The sequence below is a fragment of the Cervus canadensis genome, chromosome 3 (genome assembly GCF_019320065.1).
Source record: "Cervus canadensis isolate Bull #8, Minnesota chromosome 3, ASM1932006v1, whole genome shotgun sequence".
Lineage (NCBI taxonomy): Eukaryota > Metazoa > Chordata > Mammalia > Artiodactyla > Cervidae > Cervus > Cervus canadensis.
The window spans coordinates 14,457,680-14,473,325 of NC_057388.1; the positions used below are offsets into that span (position 1 = coordinate 14,457,680).

A 15,646-nucleotide genomic window follows, 5' to 3' on the forward strand; every position below is an offset into this window, starting at 1 on the left:
TTTTTCTCCTTTGCCTTCTGCCTCTTTTTTCAGCTGTTGGTAAGGCCTCCTCAGACAACCATTTTGCATTTTTGTATTTTTTGGGGGAGGTTTTGATCACTGTCTCCTGCACAGTGTTATGAACCTTGTTTAGTTCTTCAGGCACTCTGTCAGATCTAATCCCTTGAATCTATTTGTCACTTCCACTGTATAATCATAAGAGATTTGGTTTAGGTCATACCTGAATGGCCTGGTGGTTTTCCCTACTTTCTTCAATTTAGTTCTGAATTTGGCAATAAGGAGCTTGTGATCTGAGCCACAGTTAGCTCCTGGTCTTGTTTTTGCTGTTTGTATAGAGCTTCTCCATCTTTGGCTGCAAAGAGTATAATCAATCTGATTTCAGTATTGACCATCGGTGATATTCATGTGTAGAGTCGTCTCTTGTGTTATTGGAAGAGAGTGTTTGCTATGACCAGTTCATTCTCTTGGCAAAACTCTGTTAGCCTTTGCCCTGCTTCATTTTGTACTCTAAGCCACACTTGCCTGTTACAGCAGGCAAGTTTGGCCTTGGATATTCTGACATGGGCAGAATAAATGAAACTGAAATGTGGAGCACTTGATGCCACCAGGAATTCTGCTTTGCTGTCTCTCATATCGCTTTGCTCAGAATGGTACGTGTTCTCCCAAATTCCCTTTAGCTTCCTTCCCAGTTGTTTTCTAGGAGTTGTTGCCCTGCCAAATATATAAAGCTGAATGTACACAGATGGAAGGACAAAGAGGAGAGAGGGGGAGTGTGTGTGTCTGTAGGGGGCAGTGCACAACAATCTCACCAGTACAGATATTTGCACTGATAGGGATTTAAATGTGGCTGCAGTTTTGCAGTGAATACAGCCCTTGGGTGTCTGAATCAGATAACCAACTCTGGAGGGGGTATGTAGTGCCTGCTTTTCTTTTCTCAGGTGGCCTCAGTTTCATGAGGCATGATAAGAAATCTGGAAAGATGTTTTTGTTTTTGTTTTTCCTTTCCTCAGCCCAGTGTCCAGTTAATTGTTAGTGGGATCCTTTCAGACTTGGTAGTATCTCTTAATTTTAGTTTTACTTGTAGTGATTTCTTGGATTATTTCAGAAGTAGAGAGAGGTTGCAGGATTCAAGGCACACAGGGTTTCAAACTGGAAGTCCATGCTCCTGATATTCTGGCTTGTCTTCTGATACTTCCGTTACCTAAACAGGGCTTGTGTTCTTAAGTTTGGGGATCAAATTCCTAAAAGTACTTATTGTGATGTCTTTACATTTGGCTTTTTACTAAGAAGGGTGAGAGTTTCATCTGAATTTGACATTATATGGTGTTTGCTTCTATTTCAGGTAACAGCAGAAGCAGCAATGTTTCACTTTTTCAGAAAGCCTCCAGAATCTAAAAAGCCGTCAGTACCAGAGACAGAAGCAGATGGCTTTGTCCTTTTAGGTGAGTGTTTTTAGGATTTTGTTGTTTTTGTTAGTGGCTAAGTCATGTCTGACTCCTTGCGACCCCATGGACTGTAGCCCACCAGTCTCCTCTGTCCATGGGATTCTTCAGGCAAGAATACTGGAGTGGGTTGCCATTCCTTTTTCCAGGGGATCTTCCCAACCCAGGGATCGAAGCCGCATTATTAGATGAATGATTTTTGCTTTAAAAGATTACTTGAAAAGTTATATGATTGATTTTTAAATATTTTTCTACTAATTCCAGAATTAGTTGATGTATATAAAATTTATAAAAATATGGATCATTAATCACTTGAAATATTGTCGTCAAGTCAGACTTTTCTTGTATATCAGTTTGGGTGTGTCCTTCAGGTTCAATTTATAAAATCATCCCATTTTTTCTATCCAGTAAGTGAGTCAACCTTTTTAATTACGAAAAGCCAGAAGTCTTGAAGAATTCTTGATAAATTCAAATTTGAAGAAGCAGGGCTTAGTGCTGCTTATAAATTAGCTTCTGAAATTAAATTAGGCATCCAGTAAATAGTTGCTGAATGAGGTACATTTATTTTTTCATTTAAGTAGAGTTGATTTACAATATTATATTAACTTTCAAGGGTAGAACATAATGATCGAATATTTTCACAGATTTAGTGCCAATAAATATTACTATAAGATAATAACTGTTATAATGGCTATAATTGTGCTGTACAGTATATCATTGTTGCTTATCTTTTTTTTATATATAGTAGCTTATATCACTTAATCCCATACCCCTAATTTGCCCTTCCCTCTCCCTTTTGGTAACTAGTTTTTTTCTGTATCTGTGAGTTTTTCCTATTTTGCACATGCTTCATTTGTATTATTTTTGTGATTCCTCATTTGAGGTAATGTCATACAGTATTTGTCTTTCTGTGACTTATTTCACTAAACATATTGCTCTCCGGGTCCATCCACGTTGTTGCAGATAGCAGAATTTCACTCTTTTTTTATGGCTTTTTATTCTTTTTTCTGTGTGTGTGCGTGTGCATTGCATCTTCTTAATCCAGTCGTGTGTTGATAAGTGCTTGGGTTTCTCTGTCTTGGCTATGATAGATGGTGCTCCTGTGAGCTTTAGGGTACATGTATCTTTTTGAATTAGTGTTTTCATTTTTTCCAGCTACATACCCAGGAGTGGGATTGCTGGATCATATGGTAGCTCATTTTTAGTGTTTTAAGGAACCTCCATACTATTTTGCATAGTGGCTACACCAGTTTCCATTCCCATCAAGAGTTTTGAAGTACACTTTAAAATCTAAATATGTTAAATAGTGTCTCCTAAATCTTAAGACTAGTTTATTTTCTATTATAAAATTAACACCTGCTAGTTGTTAAGATTTTAGTGGCTTTAAAAAATATTCCTTTCAACCAGATATTATACTTTTCCCAAGGGGAATTCTGAAAAATGACATTTCCTTCATGTCATTTGCCAGTCCCAAAGAAGAGGTTGGCAGTCTTTGGATAGTTCTTCCCAGCAGTTGTCTTCTCATAGGACATTGAGGAGGAACTAAAACCTAGTGTCCGCTTGTAACACCCGTCCTCGTCTACCTGGATGTCCTTCTGCCAAATTCAGCTCCTTATCTGAGAGGATTTGCTCTTGACAGTATTTCTCAGGGTCTCCCTCTGTAGATTCTTTCCCTACCTCTTCTCTTTATATCTTGTTTAGTCAGTCCGAGGTCCCCTGGCATTGGCAGAGGCTGTGTGTCTTGACAACTGGAAGATGGCTTTTTGGGTTTGCAGGTTATGTTGAACCTTGAGGCTAGGCCTTCTAAGAGCCAGGCTCACACCACGCCTCTGACCCCACATGCTCAGAAGGGGTGGGTGGACCTCTGCCTCTTCAGCACTCCTCTTCAGCATCTGGCCTCTTGCAGTAAGGACACGGGGGTTTCACCCCTCTGCCCCTCTTCCACTTCTTGGCCTTAATCTCTGGGAGACCAGAGGAGAGTTTTCCTTGTAGTTAAATGTTACCATAAAATACCCTATCTTTTCCGCAGTCACGTTCTGGTAGGCCTGTGGGTTCCTGGATCTGCTTCCTGGGGCCTGGAACAGGGGCCGTAGCCAAGAGTGGTGAGAGCTGTTTTCTCTCTGACCGGATCCGCCACGTCTGAGGCAAAAGGAGTGGGGCATAGTCTGACCAGGGTTGGTGGTTTTTCTGGGGAGCCTCCTGACTGGGATAAGGGGGGTGCCACCAACCCAGCTGCTTCTCTGGCCCTTCTTACAGTGTCAGGAAATTGTGCTTTGGCTTCTAAGACAGAACCGGCTCTGTCATCCCCCACTTCTGTTTCTAATGCTGCCAGCATTGCTTCCCTTTTACCTGCCGAATTAGCCCAACTAACGGAAGAAACTTCAGGGGTGCGTCCGTTCTCCTGTGATGTTTCTGCCTCTTTAGGAGTTTCACAGTAAATTCTTCTTTCAGAGATTTGCTCTAGCACAGCCTGATTCTTGTATTTCTTGTATTCTTGTATTTCTTGTTTTAGAACACCTCTGTAGCCTGGAGAAAGGCATGCAACCCACTCTAGCATTCTTGCCTGGAGAACCCCCATGGACAGAGGTGCCTGGTGGGCTACAGTCTGTGGGGTCCCATGGAGGGACACAACTGAAGTGACTTAGCACACAGCTTTAATGCACATGCAGACAGCTGTGTTTTTCTGTTGTCTCATGATTAGAAATAGTGCACTGACGTGTCTGCGAGCACACACAGCTTCTGCAGCTGTACTTGGAGAACTCTTGATCCATCTTGCCTTCCTCTGTGGCCTGCCGCTTGCAGCGTTGCAGAGACAAGTTTTAACCACAGCTGCAAAACCTGCTCGGGCTGCTGTTTCTAGAATCTCCTCCAGTGTCTGGTAGCTTGTAGCATGAAATATTTCACTGCCTGTCTTATAACTCGCCCAGCAGGGGCCCTGTTTCCAGGGTGTTCTGCCCCAACTGGGGAAGCTTCTGTCGTGGACCCTGCCTTTCTAAGAAAGAGTAGTTTAAGTAGTGGTCTTTAACTGAGGCTCAGAAGACAGAAATGCCCAGATTTGCTAATTCTTGAGGGAATTGCAGCCATTACTTCCTCAAGTATGGCTTCGCATATCAGCTGCTCCGTCTGATACGTCTCAGCTCTGATGGTGCCTGTCCCATGAGCTGACACGCTGTATGTTGAGGGTTTTCCACAGGCCATCGTGGGCTGAGTGGGATTGGTGTCGGCTCCCGCACCGTGGGTCCTGCGGTTGAACAGTCACAGTGAGGCATCACTTCTGCCCCAGGCTCAGGACTGCAATTTAATTTCAGGTGCGGCGGGTATCACACCCTTGTTCAAATGGTCCAAGCAAGAGCAGACCCCCGCGTGTTGACTGAGGCCTCCTGGTCCTTCAGCTGCCGTGTCTACTGAGGCTTATCTCGGTTTAGTGCCATTGTTTTCCCCAGGTGTGAAGCTCCAACCCCTCCACCAGTTTCCATGAAAAATCCTTGGGTTACTACTGTTCTGTGATTTTTTTCCTCCTAGAATCTTCCAGAAAGTTTTTTGTTTGTTTGTTTTGTTTTTACCTCCTGCTTTCAGGAAGAAAAGAAGACAGAGTGCCCTTCTTGCACCTGATGTTTTTTCAAGTTTAGCTCAGAATAATCTTTATGCCAAAGTGGTATACTTTGGGTTGGTATATCTGCCACCCTTCACCATTTGGGGAAGTTACAAAACCTCCCAGGTATCGTTTAGCTTAATTAGAAAATGAGCATGATAACAATAGGCTTATTGAGGGGATTAAATGAGTTAGTGTGTATAATATGCTTAGGAGAACACTTTGAGTGAGGTGGTCATCTTATCTCCATATACAGTGCATGCTAAGTCGCTTCAGTCTGTGGCCTGCCAGGCTCTCTGTCCATGAGATTTCCCAGGCAAGAATGTTGGAGTGAGTTGCTGTGCCTTCTCCAGTGGATCAAACCCAGGGATCAAACCCATATCTCTTATGTCTCCTGCATTGGCAGCCTGGTTCTTTACCACTAGCGCCACCTGGGAAGCCCCCATGTACAGAAGAGGACTTGAAAAAGTTTGCCAGCTTACATGGGCCAGATCTGGAATTAGCCCAGACATTCTAACTTGAGAGCCTGTCCTCTTAACCACTAAGCTATCTATTTTTTTTTTTTAAGTCATATTATCATTTTAAATTTTGAGACAGTAGTGACATTTTAAGCTCTTTTTAAAAATTTAAGTTGTGTTCAGTAATTTTCAAATATTCCTTAAGTAACTTTATTATTGAATGGGATTAAAATATAGTGCAAAGGAGAACAGGATTAAATGCCAGAGAAGTATAAATACTTCATGTCTGCAGTTTAACTATCCCTGAGTTCCCTAAACAATTTTTAAAAGACAAAGTGCTATGCTTTTTTGTTTTCTTTTTTTTTTTTAATAAAAGAGGGTTGGTTGTGTTATACATAAATCTGGTTTTAATTTTGGCTGCCTCAGACTTTCCACTATTTAATATTTTAAATACTTAAAAATATTACAGTAAACTGTAATCTCCTTAATGAAGTTGAGATTGGAAGATAAAGTCAGCTCTCTATTTCCACAAAGTTCTGCATCTATGAATTCAACCAACTGCAGATTGAAAATATTGAAAGAAAAAAAATCCAGAGTGGTCCAGCAAAAGCAAAACTTAAATTTGCCACGTGTCTAGCAACTGTTTACATGGCATTTATATTGTATGAGGTGTGATAAGTGATTTAAAGTATACAGGAGGGTATGCATTGGTTATATGCAAATACTGCACTGTTTTCTTTAAGGAACTTGGTGAGACGCTGCAGATTTTAGTAGGGGTGCTGCAGAAACCTAGGGACAGCTATACACTGTTGAGTTAGTAAAATATCCTTCCACAGTTAAAGCCTTAACTGAGAATTGACCAATAAAAGTCAGGATAGATTATTCAGAATATAGTTAATTATCTTAAAAAATAAGATGGTAATCTTTGTTTTTTAGAAACTGGTCTGACCTAAGTTGTTCTTTTTATCATATGGTTCTACATTAACTTATATAATATCTACTTTTACTCTCAGAGCATGCTCTATGTATGTGTAAAATATTTTGAAAAATATCACATAGGTCAAATGATAGCTGTGAACTACTTTTATCAACATGACTGCGTCCTTTGGCATATGTGTTTTGGTTATCATGTGTCCACACATCTTGCTTGCTCCTTTTGTGCAGTAGATACATTGCAGGAAAATAATTGTATGTATGTGTTTTTGTGTATTAACTTATAAATGATACAAGTAAATGAAGACTTAGATTATATCTATACCAACAACTTCTTCAGTTCAGTTCAGTCCCTCAGTCATGTCTGACTCTTTGTGACCCCATGAATCGCAGCACGCCAGGCTTCCCTGTCCATCACCAACTTCCAGAGCTTACTGAAACTCATGTCCATCGAGTGGGTAATGCCATCCAGCCATCTCATCCTCTGCCATCCCCTTCTCCTCCTGCCCCCAATCCGTCCCAGCATCAGGGTCTTTTCCAATGAGTCAGTTCTTTGCTTTAGGTGGCCCAGGTATTGGAGTTTCAGCTTCAGCATCAGTCCTTCCAATGAACACCCAGGACTGATCTCCTTTAGGATGGACTGGTTGGCTCTCCTTGCAGTCCAAGGGACCCTCAAGAGTCTTCTCCAACACCACAGTTCAAAAGCATCAATTCTTCGGCGCTCAGCTTTCTTTGTAGTCCAACTCTCAAATCCATACATGACTACTTGAAAAACCATAGCTTTGACTAGACAGACCTTTGTTGGCAAACTAATATCTCTGCTTTTTAATATGCTGTCTAGTTTGGTCATAGCTTTTCTTCCAAGGAGCAAGCATCTTTTAATTTCATGGCTGCAGTCACCGTCTGCAGTGATTTTGGAGCCCAAGAAAATAAAGTCTCACTGTTTCCTTTGTTTACCCATCTATTTGCCATGAAGTGATGGGACCAGATTCCATGATCTTAGTTTTTTGAATGTTGAGCTTTAGGCTGACTTATTCACTCTCCTCTTTCACTTTCATCAAGAGGCTCTTTAGTTCTTTGCTTTCAAGGTGGTGTCATCTGCATATCTGAGGTTATTGATATTTCTCCCGGCAATCTCGATTCCAGCTTGTGCTTCCTCCAGCCCAGCATGTCATGTGATGTACTTCTGCGTATATGTTAAATAAGTAGGGTGACAATATACAACCTTGACATACTCCTTTCCCAGTTTGGAACCAGTCTGTTGTTCCATGTCCGGTTCTAACTGTTGCTTCTTGATCTGAACACAGATTTCTCAACAACTTCTCATCAGTATGGATTCTGTAGAATTTGTTAGACTGTTATCTTACTTGGCCTTCATAACGTATCTCTAAAAAGGTTAGAGGTTAGAGTAAATTATGTTGTTAAGGATATAAGTTATCTGTATTTCCCCCTTTGACAATACCTGTTCCCTTAGATATGCCTTCTGACTTAACACAAATAGGGTTGAGGTCACAATTATTAGATGGTATTGCTGAAGTCAACACCCCATGACTTGAAACTCAGGGTCCAAGCAGAGCCTAGGCTCTTTTATTGATAATAGGGATATATGGGCTGCTTGTACAGAATTTGCTCACTTTTGGACAGAAAGCTTTTTCCCTGTTAGGCTTTCCAAAGTTTTTAGCCTTTGTAAAATGTTGAGTGTGCTAAATAATAGTAAGGAAATTAAAAACAAAAAGGCCTGGTGGAAAAACATCCTTTTGCTTTAACTAGTTCCTATTCTCATAAGGAGGTAGTAACTATTTGTTCATTCAGTAATGAAATCAAAGTAATCCTCTAGGGCACTCATTTTACACAAAAACAAATTGCAGTTTTCTTTTTTATCACTGGGTGGCGGTTTTTCTTAGTCTTAACACTACTGTTTAAAACCCCAGCAAGCCTGGTACTATTTGTAATTACCAGGGTTTTCTTCTGTTATGACATGTTTAATTGTGCTTTAAAGACATTATCTTTAGGTTGATTACAAATTTACTACTGTAGTATACAACCTCTTAGTTATTTTAAATTAAGAAAAAGGGTATCTGTTGCCTAGATGTTGGTATAAAATCCTTCCAAAACTAAGACAAAGGCATGAATTCGCTTATTATATTATAGAAAAAAAGAAAAATAACAGCAACCAAGAGAAGTCACAGAAAATAAAGTGGAAAGGATTATTGTACGTTCACCAACACTGGTGACCAAACAGTGAATATAACTTTGGAGCAGTCAAAATGAAATTGGGCAAACACCATTAAAGAGATTAAAGGAATTGGGTTACAGTAAAACTAAAGTTCATCACGTTTTTCAGAATATGCAGGTGCTTCTTAAAACTATGGCCTAAGAACTTCTAGTTTCCATTAAGCTAATTATTTTGTAAAACTGATTGAATTTAGACTCAGTTTAGTAATTCACCACAGCTTGGATTTCATCTTTTAAATACTGACACTGAAGTATGTAGTTTAGTTTCACCTTCTGTTTGCCAGTTTAAATGATAAATCAGGTTTTGGGAAATAGTGCGTTACATTTAAGACTTTCTCCTACTGAATTCCCCATGGTGGGAATCATTGAAACCATGTACTCACACTGAAGTTAAACTGTCACATTTTTATATGGAACTTTTTAGGTAGCGTCTTCATCTCTGTACTGTCGCCTTTATTTAAAAGTGGGAATCTAGTGGTGTGTAATAAAAATATACATTCCAGAGAAGGAGGGACAGTAAGTCAGTGTGATTCTGTGTAGGACTGAAGGCTTTAATGAAAACAATAATGACAGAAACGAAACAGATTTTCACCATGTGTTTCCCCATCCTTACAAGAGAAGTCTAACATCTTAAACAAAGGTGTTTATGGGTTAAAAAAGCAGCCGACCCTATTAAGATCTGCTTACCCATGTATTGTATTATTCAGAAAAAGTCAAATTGCAATGAATTTACTTGGCAGTCTTTCTGTGTTTTCTCTTGACCTTTCAATTCTAAAGGCAGTATGCCAGGATTTTCAACTGAACGCATAACGCAGTTGTTTATTTTCCCATTGAGAAATGGTGAGTCGTGTGTATAATGGGTAAGAATTAACCGAATTTGCACATTCGTTGGTTCCTAATTCTGGTTCATCTAGTGGCATTCAGAGGTGAAACTGTTGAGGCCAGGCTGACCCGTGTGGGATGTACCACCCTGCCCTGTCTCCTGAAGGGTGCAGGATGAGAGCGGGCTTCATGGGGAGAGACAGAGATGTCCCCCGAGCTGAGAGGCAGCACAGGGCCCTCCGTGGCACACAATCAGTTGTGAGTTGTGAGAAAGTCACTCATTCTTCACTGGGGCTCAGAAGACTCAGCCGACTCAAATGCGAGTTAGGGATCTGTCTCCCTAACTCAGTGAGTCTAACCTTCTTGTGAATTAGGGGGCACTTTGCAAAAGTACTGGTGCTGGGGCTTCATCCCTGCATTCTGATTAGACACACGTGGGGTTTGGCCCAGACGCTGACATTTTTTTCCAGAGTTTGCCCAGATAGTTCTTGTGTGCATGCAAGGCTGAGAAGTGCTGCAGTTCACTCTTTATCATTTAGTCATGGACACCATCAAATCATGTGTTAAAACTCTTTGAAAAAGACCTCGTAAAAATACAAAAGTTATAGTTTCTCTTCCACTGCAGTTGAGCCGTAAACAAACAAAAAAAATGACAAAATTTCTAGGTAGAACATACTTCTTTTCAAACATTAAAGAGCAGAAAGATTCAGATATTTAATGAATGAAATTGGTTTATTAAATATATTTGACACTTAAAACATTTTTTTTAATCAGTAAAGCAGTTGAGAAGCATTTTGTTATATACAAATATGAATTCCAAGTGGCTTGTAATTCTTTTTGTCTTTGGCCATAGGGTATCTAATCTAGAGTAACTTTAGGTAAATTTTTTTGACAAATTAACGTCTGTGTACTCTTCAGAGCCACTCTGATGTATTTTTTCTTTGAACTGAAGTCATCAGGCAGTCAGATTTTTAGTCCACTCTTTGGGGTAGTTGACTGGTTTACAATGGTACTGTTTCTTGGAGGACACTTTTTCAGCATAACTTCAGTAGGCAAAAAAATTCATGCATGCTCACCATAGTCCATAAATGGGTTTCCTCTAACATTTACTCAGAGGCTTTTTCATAATGTTATATCTTCCACATCTGAGACCACTTAACTGAAAAATTATGATGAATAGCTTTAATAGTTTCACTTAAAGTTTATTCTTATTTCATTCCATTAAGGAAATAATGAGGATGAGAATCTAAGTAGAATGTACACTTACGAGCATTGTAATTTGTTCTAGTAATTTAGATAGGGTTGGAAGTCCTAAATATTGTCTTGCTAGTAATTTTAATAATGCTGCGGTATTGTTTTATATTTAAGTGGTTGTCTTACTCCATTATCTGTTTTTTCCCATTGTATGCAGCCAAAGCATATTATGAAAGGATGAGTTCTTACTGAGGTCACACATTAATCTTTCCAAATGTGAATTTCTGAGAATGTGTCTTCTTTCATTATATCATGATAGAATTATGATGGTACCTCAAAATAGCATTCTCTAGAAAACTACCAGAAGAAAAGCTTTTTTAAACTGTTGTTTTTGTTCTTCATATTTAGTACATAAATTTAGAGCTTATCCATTGGTTAATAGCACTGTATTACATTACATATTGTTATTCAGTCACTGAGTTGAGTTCTTTCAAGAATATACTTCACTTTGATTCTCCCAGGAGCCTTTGAGATCTGATAAAGTTACTAAAATTCATACTACAAGAAAAACATCTTAAATTAGTGTAAGATGGTCTTTTCTTGTTGTGGTAGTCATCAGGTGAACATTCTTGAGCACTTTCCTGTCCTGGACACTCTGCTCCTTGTTTAAAAAAGAATGCATATTTATGGGCTTGACCCATAGCTAGTGAATCTTTGTAACTATAGCCTAAGAATCAGCATTTTTAAAAAAAGCATTGCAGGTGATTTTGATGCAGGCTAATATTGAGAATCGTTGGAATAATTCTTTTATAAGGTGTAGTAGGAGAGCAAAACATTTTCAGGTGGTGGGCAAGACTGTAAAGTATGTGCATTCAGAAGAAGCTGGAACATATTCAGGGCCAGTAAACAGTTCTTCAGGTGAGAGGGTATGTCAGGGCCACTGGTGAGGAATGAGTCTAGAACTGGGATTTGCAACGGGTCTGTGTACCATTCTGGGACATTAGAATTCTCTCCTGTTGTCAATAGTGAGCTATCAGATATCTGACCATTTAAAAACAGTGAAGTATTGTTTGGATTTTTATTTTATTGGGAATTTGTTAATTTAAAAAATGGGGCTAATTTAGTAATTTAAGAATTATTTATTAATGAAAACAATGATCATCTCTTGAACGTATCACTGAGAAAGTATGTGCACACATGCTCATACCAGGCGGGCGGGATATGACACGGAAACAGTGAGCCAGTGAACTGTGTGGGGCCACCATGCTGCAGGGCATCCTCTCAGACACTGCCATCCACCTTCTCTGCGTCTTCTAGTTTCAACACAGTATAGGAATAGAAGCTACTAGTTTTCCTTCTGTATCTGTTTCTCTTTATTTCTTTGCTAGTGGCATTTTATCTGGCCATGTGGCTATTTTGTGGTTGGATGTGGAATTTTGATGAAATTTCTGGCCCATGTGATATAAAAAGGAACGTTGTACGGCAGGTTTTATGGAGCCTTTTAAAAGCACAGCTGGTGTGTGCCTTCCATCTCTCCCCTGCCCCTAACTTTTCTCACCCTGGAGTCTGGATATGACGGTTTGCTGGTGGACAAGCCACCATCTTGGATCATGAAGACTAGAGAGCATTGTGAGGATAAATGAAGAATAAGTGGGGAAGAGCCTGAGTCCTTAGAAAGACTGTGGAGTTGCCGCAACAGCCCCATAATGCTTGCCTTTGAACTGCTTTTTTGCGAGACTGGGATAAACTTCTGTGTGAGCCACTATTTTATTTTGTCATCTGCAGGTGGCCCAAACCCTAACCGATACAGGTACTGAAACTGGAAACCATAATATTCAGATTCCAAGTCCCATCATTGTCTTGCTGTGAATCATGCAGGCTCCTTAGCCTTTCAGCCTCATTTTCCTTCCATATAAGAAGTTAATAGCGTTATGGCTTCCTCACAACATTGTTAGGGAAGAGGAATGAGAGGAAACTTCACTTAGAGAAGGGAGAAGAAGTTCACTTGCTAATCCTGATGAGCTCAGCGACATGCTGGGGAGAATGATTCCGAGCCAGCCTCTTGGGCTCAGCTGGAGAGAATGCAGTGATCGTTAGTGCTGTAGATTGTAGGCAAGGGAATGGCAAGCAGCCTGTGACCCAGAGGTCTTTCTTCCACTCACCCTGGAAGGGCCCTGCGTGCTTGTGTGATGAGTCCAGCAGATAGTCCATTCATAGCCACTGAACGCCGAAATGTTTCAAGTGTGCGTTAACTAGTGGAATGTTATTAAAGAATTGAGAAATGTTGCTACACTCTGGTTATCAGTAAGTTAGAAACTGATTCATATTTCCTGCTATCAGTATTTCCATCAAAAATGGCATATACTTTTATGGCCATGCATATATGTGTGTGTATGATAATTTGAATGAGAAGTATAAGAAGTAGAAGTGTATAAGTATAAGAAGTATAAGTGTACTAAAGCTTTACATGGTAGTATTCATGACTTAAAGGCATCATTGTTCTGAGATTTTTTTCGGTATTCAAAGTCAAATAGCTCAGCCCTAAACTTATGAAATGACTTATTTTTATTTCTGGCATCTATTATTTCCTGATGCACAAGCTGAAAATATGCTTGGCAGCGCCAGAGGAAAACTATAACCCTTAAAATAGTTTGATGGATTGCTTAAAGGAATTGATAACTGTGATAACCAGTGGTTGTCCTTGTTGCTACTACTGTGTTAGGGGGTCTTAGCCCTGATGAGTTTGAAGGCCTGAGTGGAGTGCTCTGGAAGCCTCCTGAAATTACAAGCAAAATACTGTATTTGCATTTTTGGGTGAGAAGGGTCTCTGAATTTTATCAGATTCTCAAAGATCTGTGACCCTAAAAAGGTTAAATAGTGACTTTTCTAGCTATGGCTAGGTATACCAGTGTTTGCTAGCCACTTGGGCTGTGGTATCTTAGGGATTTTTTTATGTCAGAGACAGGTTACATCCTATTGGCCACTTTTACTAATTTGGGTTCAGAAAATAGAATGATTTTTGAGCAGCCAAATAAAAATTAGGGAATAATTACTACTAGTAAGATACATAGCAGATGAGAGATGTCTCTAAGAAGGTTACGGTCTATATCGCAAGAGGTGCAAAAATGAAAGTCAAGTAACATTACAAAACAGTAACATCAAACACTTAAAAAGCTATTTGATGGAATGACTTATACCATGGTGGTCTCAGACAGTTCGTTAGTTTGACATTGTTTCTCTGTCTTACGCTGTCACTTACGCTTACTGTGAGTATACTGTTTACTCTTCCAGGGATGCCTTCAGGACATGCTGCTGTAATTAGGTTTTTCTCATTTAAAGAACTAAAAAAATAGGCGAACGGTAATGGATATGTATAGATCCCAAACTGTGGTTGGGGAATGTTTTTTCTTGTTGTCTTAAACACGTAATTAGTAACCAGTAATGACAGTTTGCCCTTGGTTTGCCTCTGCATGGACCTCTCACTATTTGAACCAGGATGTTTTTCTGCTCCCAGGCGCAGGGCCCAGTGTTTCCTTTATGCAGAGTGCTCAGCCTGGTCCACTTCGTTCGCATCCTGTTAGAGTCAGATCCCACGTCAAATCTTGCCTTTTGGTCTCTAGAGAGCTCTGTCTTTGATCTCATGGTGTACATTTTCTCCCATCATTTATTTGCTTCTTAATCGCATAGGAGCTCCTATATCATTGTTTTGTAATGTTATTTAAACTTTTTACTGTTTTGCCACTTAGATGGTAGCCATACAGATCCCTTGTCTGCTGTGTATCTTACATGATAGTCAGCATGAGGATTTCCATAAAATATATCCTCCATCCATAAATTGTTAACAGTGTTTGTTTTGAAAGTGTTAGTTGCTCAGTCATGTCCAACTCTATGGGACCCAATGGGCTGTAGCCCACCAGGCTCCTCTGTCCATGGGATTCTGCAGGCAAGAATACTGGAGTGGGTTGCCGTTCCCTTCTCCAGGGGATCTTCCCAACCCAGGGATCACACCCGGGTCTCCTGCATTGCAGGCGGATTCTTTACTGTCTGAGCCACCAAGGAAACCCCAAAACAGGTTTTGGAATGACTTCTAAATCACTTAGTATTTGGTTAGAAAACTGGGTAATGACTCCTATTAAGGTGTTTTTCCAGTGAAAATATACCTTTGTTTGGCTTCTGTCACCCATCTCTTGGACTTTGTGTCCAGTTTTCAGGAATGGATTGTTGACGTTACTTAGGCAATTCCTTTCTAATATGAACCAGCTATTTTATTAAGTCAGCAGTCCTGCTAATGACAATATGGCCTTAAACTTAATATAAACTTAAAGCAACTCACCTCTATGACTCATATAGCTTTGTGTGTTACAGATTTAGAAATGTACTATTTTCAAAAATGCTGAAGGCATTAAGTGAACTCATAATTCTTTTGTTAAACTTGGAAAATTGGGAGAAAAATTGAAATATATATGTTTCCTTTGACCATCCCCAATAATTCTAAAGTCATTTTTTAAAGCTTAAAAACCAATATCTATTATATTTTTACTTGAATTGCATAGTAATTATGTTCAGTACATCAGATTTTAAAGAAGAGTTTTTAAAGACAGTGGTAAAACTTTCATTAATCTTATTTTTGAATGTTTACATTTTGATAATTATAAATTGAGATATGATTTATACCATTCTTCTATTAGTGGGAGTGAGACAGCATATAATTTTTAGTGCTGGAAGGGGATCTTAAAGATAATTTTATGTAGCCTCATATGTAAGTATTTATGAGTGAAAGTTGTATATTCAGAATACTTTGAGATATGTACATTCTTTTTTTTGGTGGGGGGGGAGATAGAAAGGTAAATAGTGTATAGAAGCTCCCTTATAGAAAATACCAAATTATGATATGAACCAATTATAGTAAAAGCATTCCCTTCATGGTGAGATATAAATGCCTTTCTAGCCTCTGGGCATCTTTTTATTGC

General features: G+C 39.4%; 1 protein-coding gene across 7 annotated transcripts in view; it reads left to right on the forward strand.

Annotated features, from left to right (window-relative positions):
- Nucleotides 1-15,646, forward strand: part of UMAD1 (UBAP1-MVB12-associated (UMA) domain containing 1) — a 278,777-nt gene that overhangs the window by 27,310 nt on the left and 235,821 nt on the right. For all 7 annotated transcript variants that reach the window (XM_043462688.1, XM_043462689.1, XM_043462691.1 and 4 more), the window contains exon 2: nt 1,343-1,442. In XM_043462688.1, coding sequence (XP_043318623.1) covers nt 1,361-1,442 — 82 coding nt within the window. In that variant the 5' untranslated portion in view covers nt 1,343-1,360. The remainder of the gene's footprint in view (nt 1-1,342; nt 1,443-15,646) is intronic.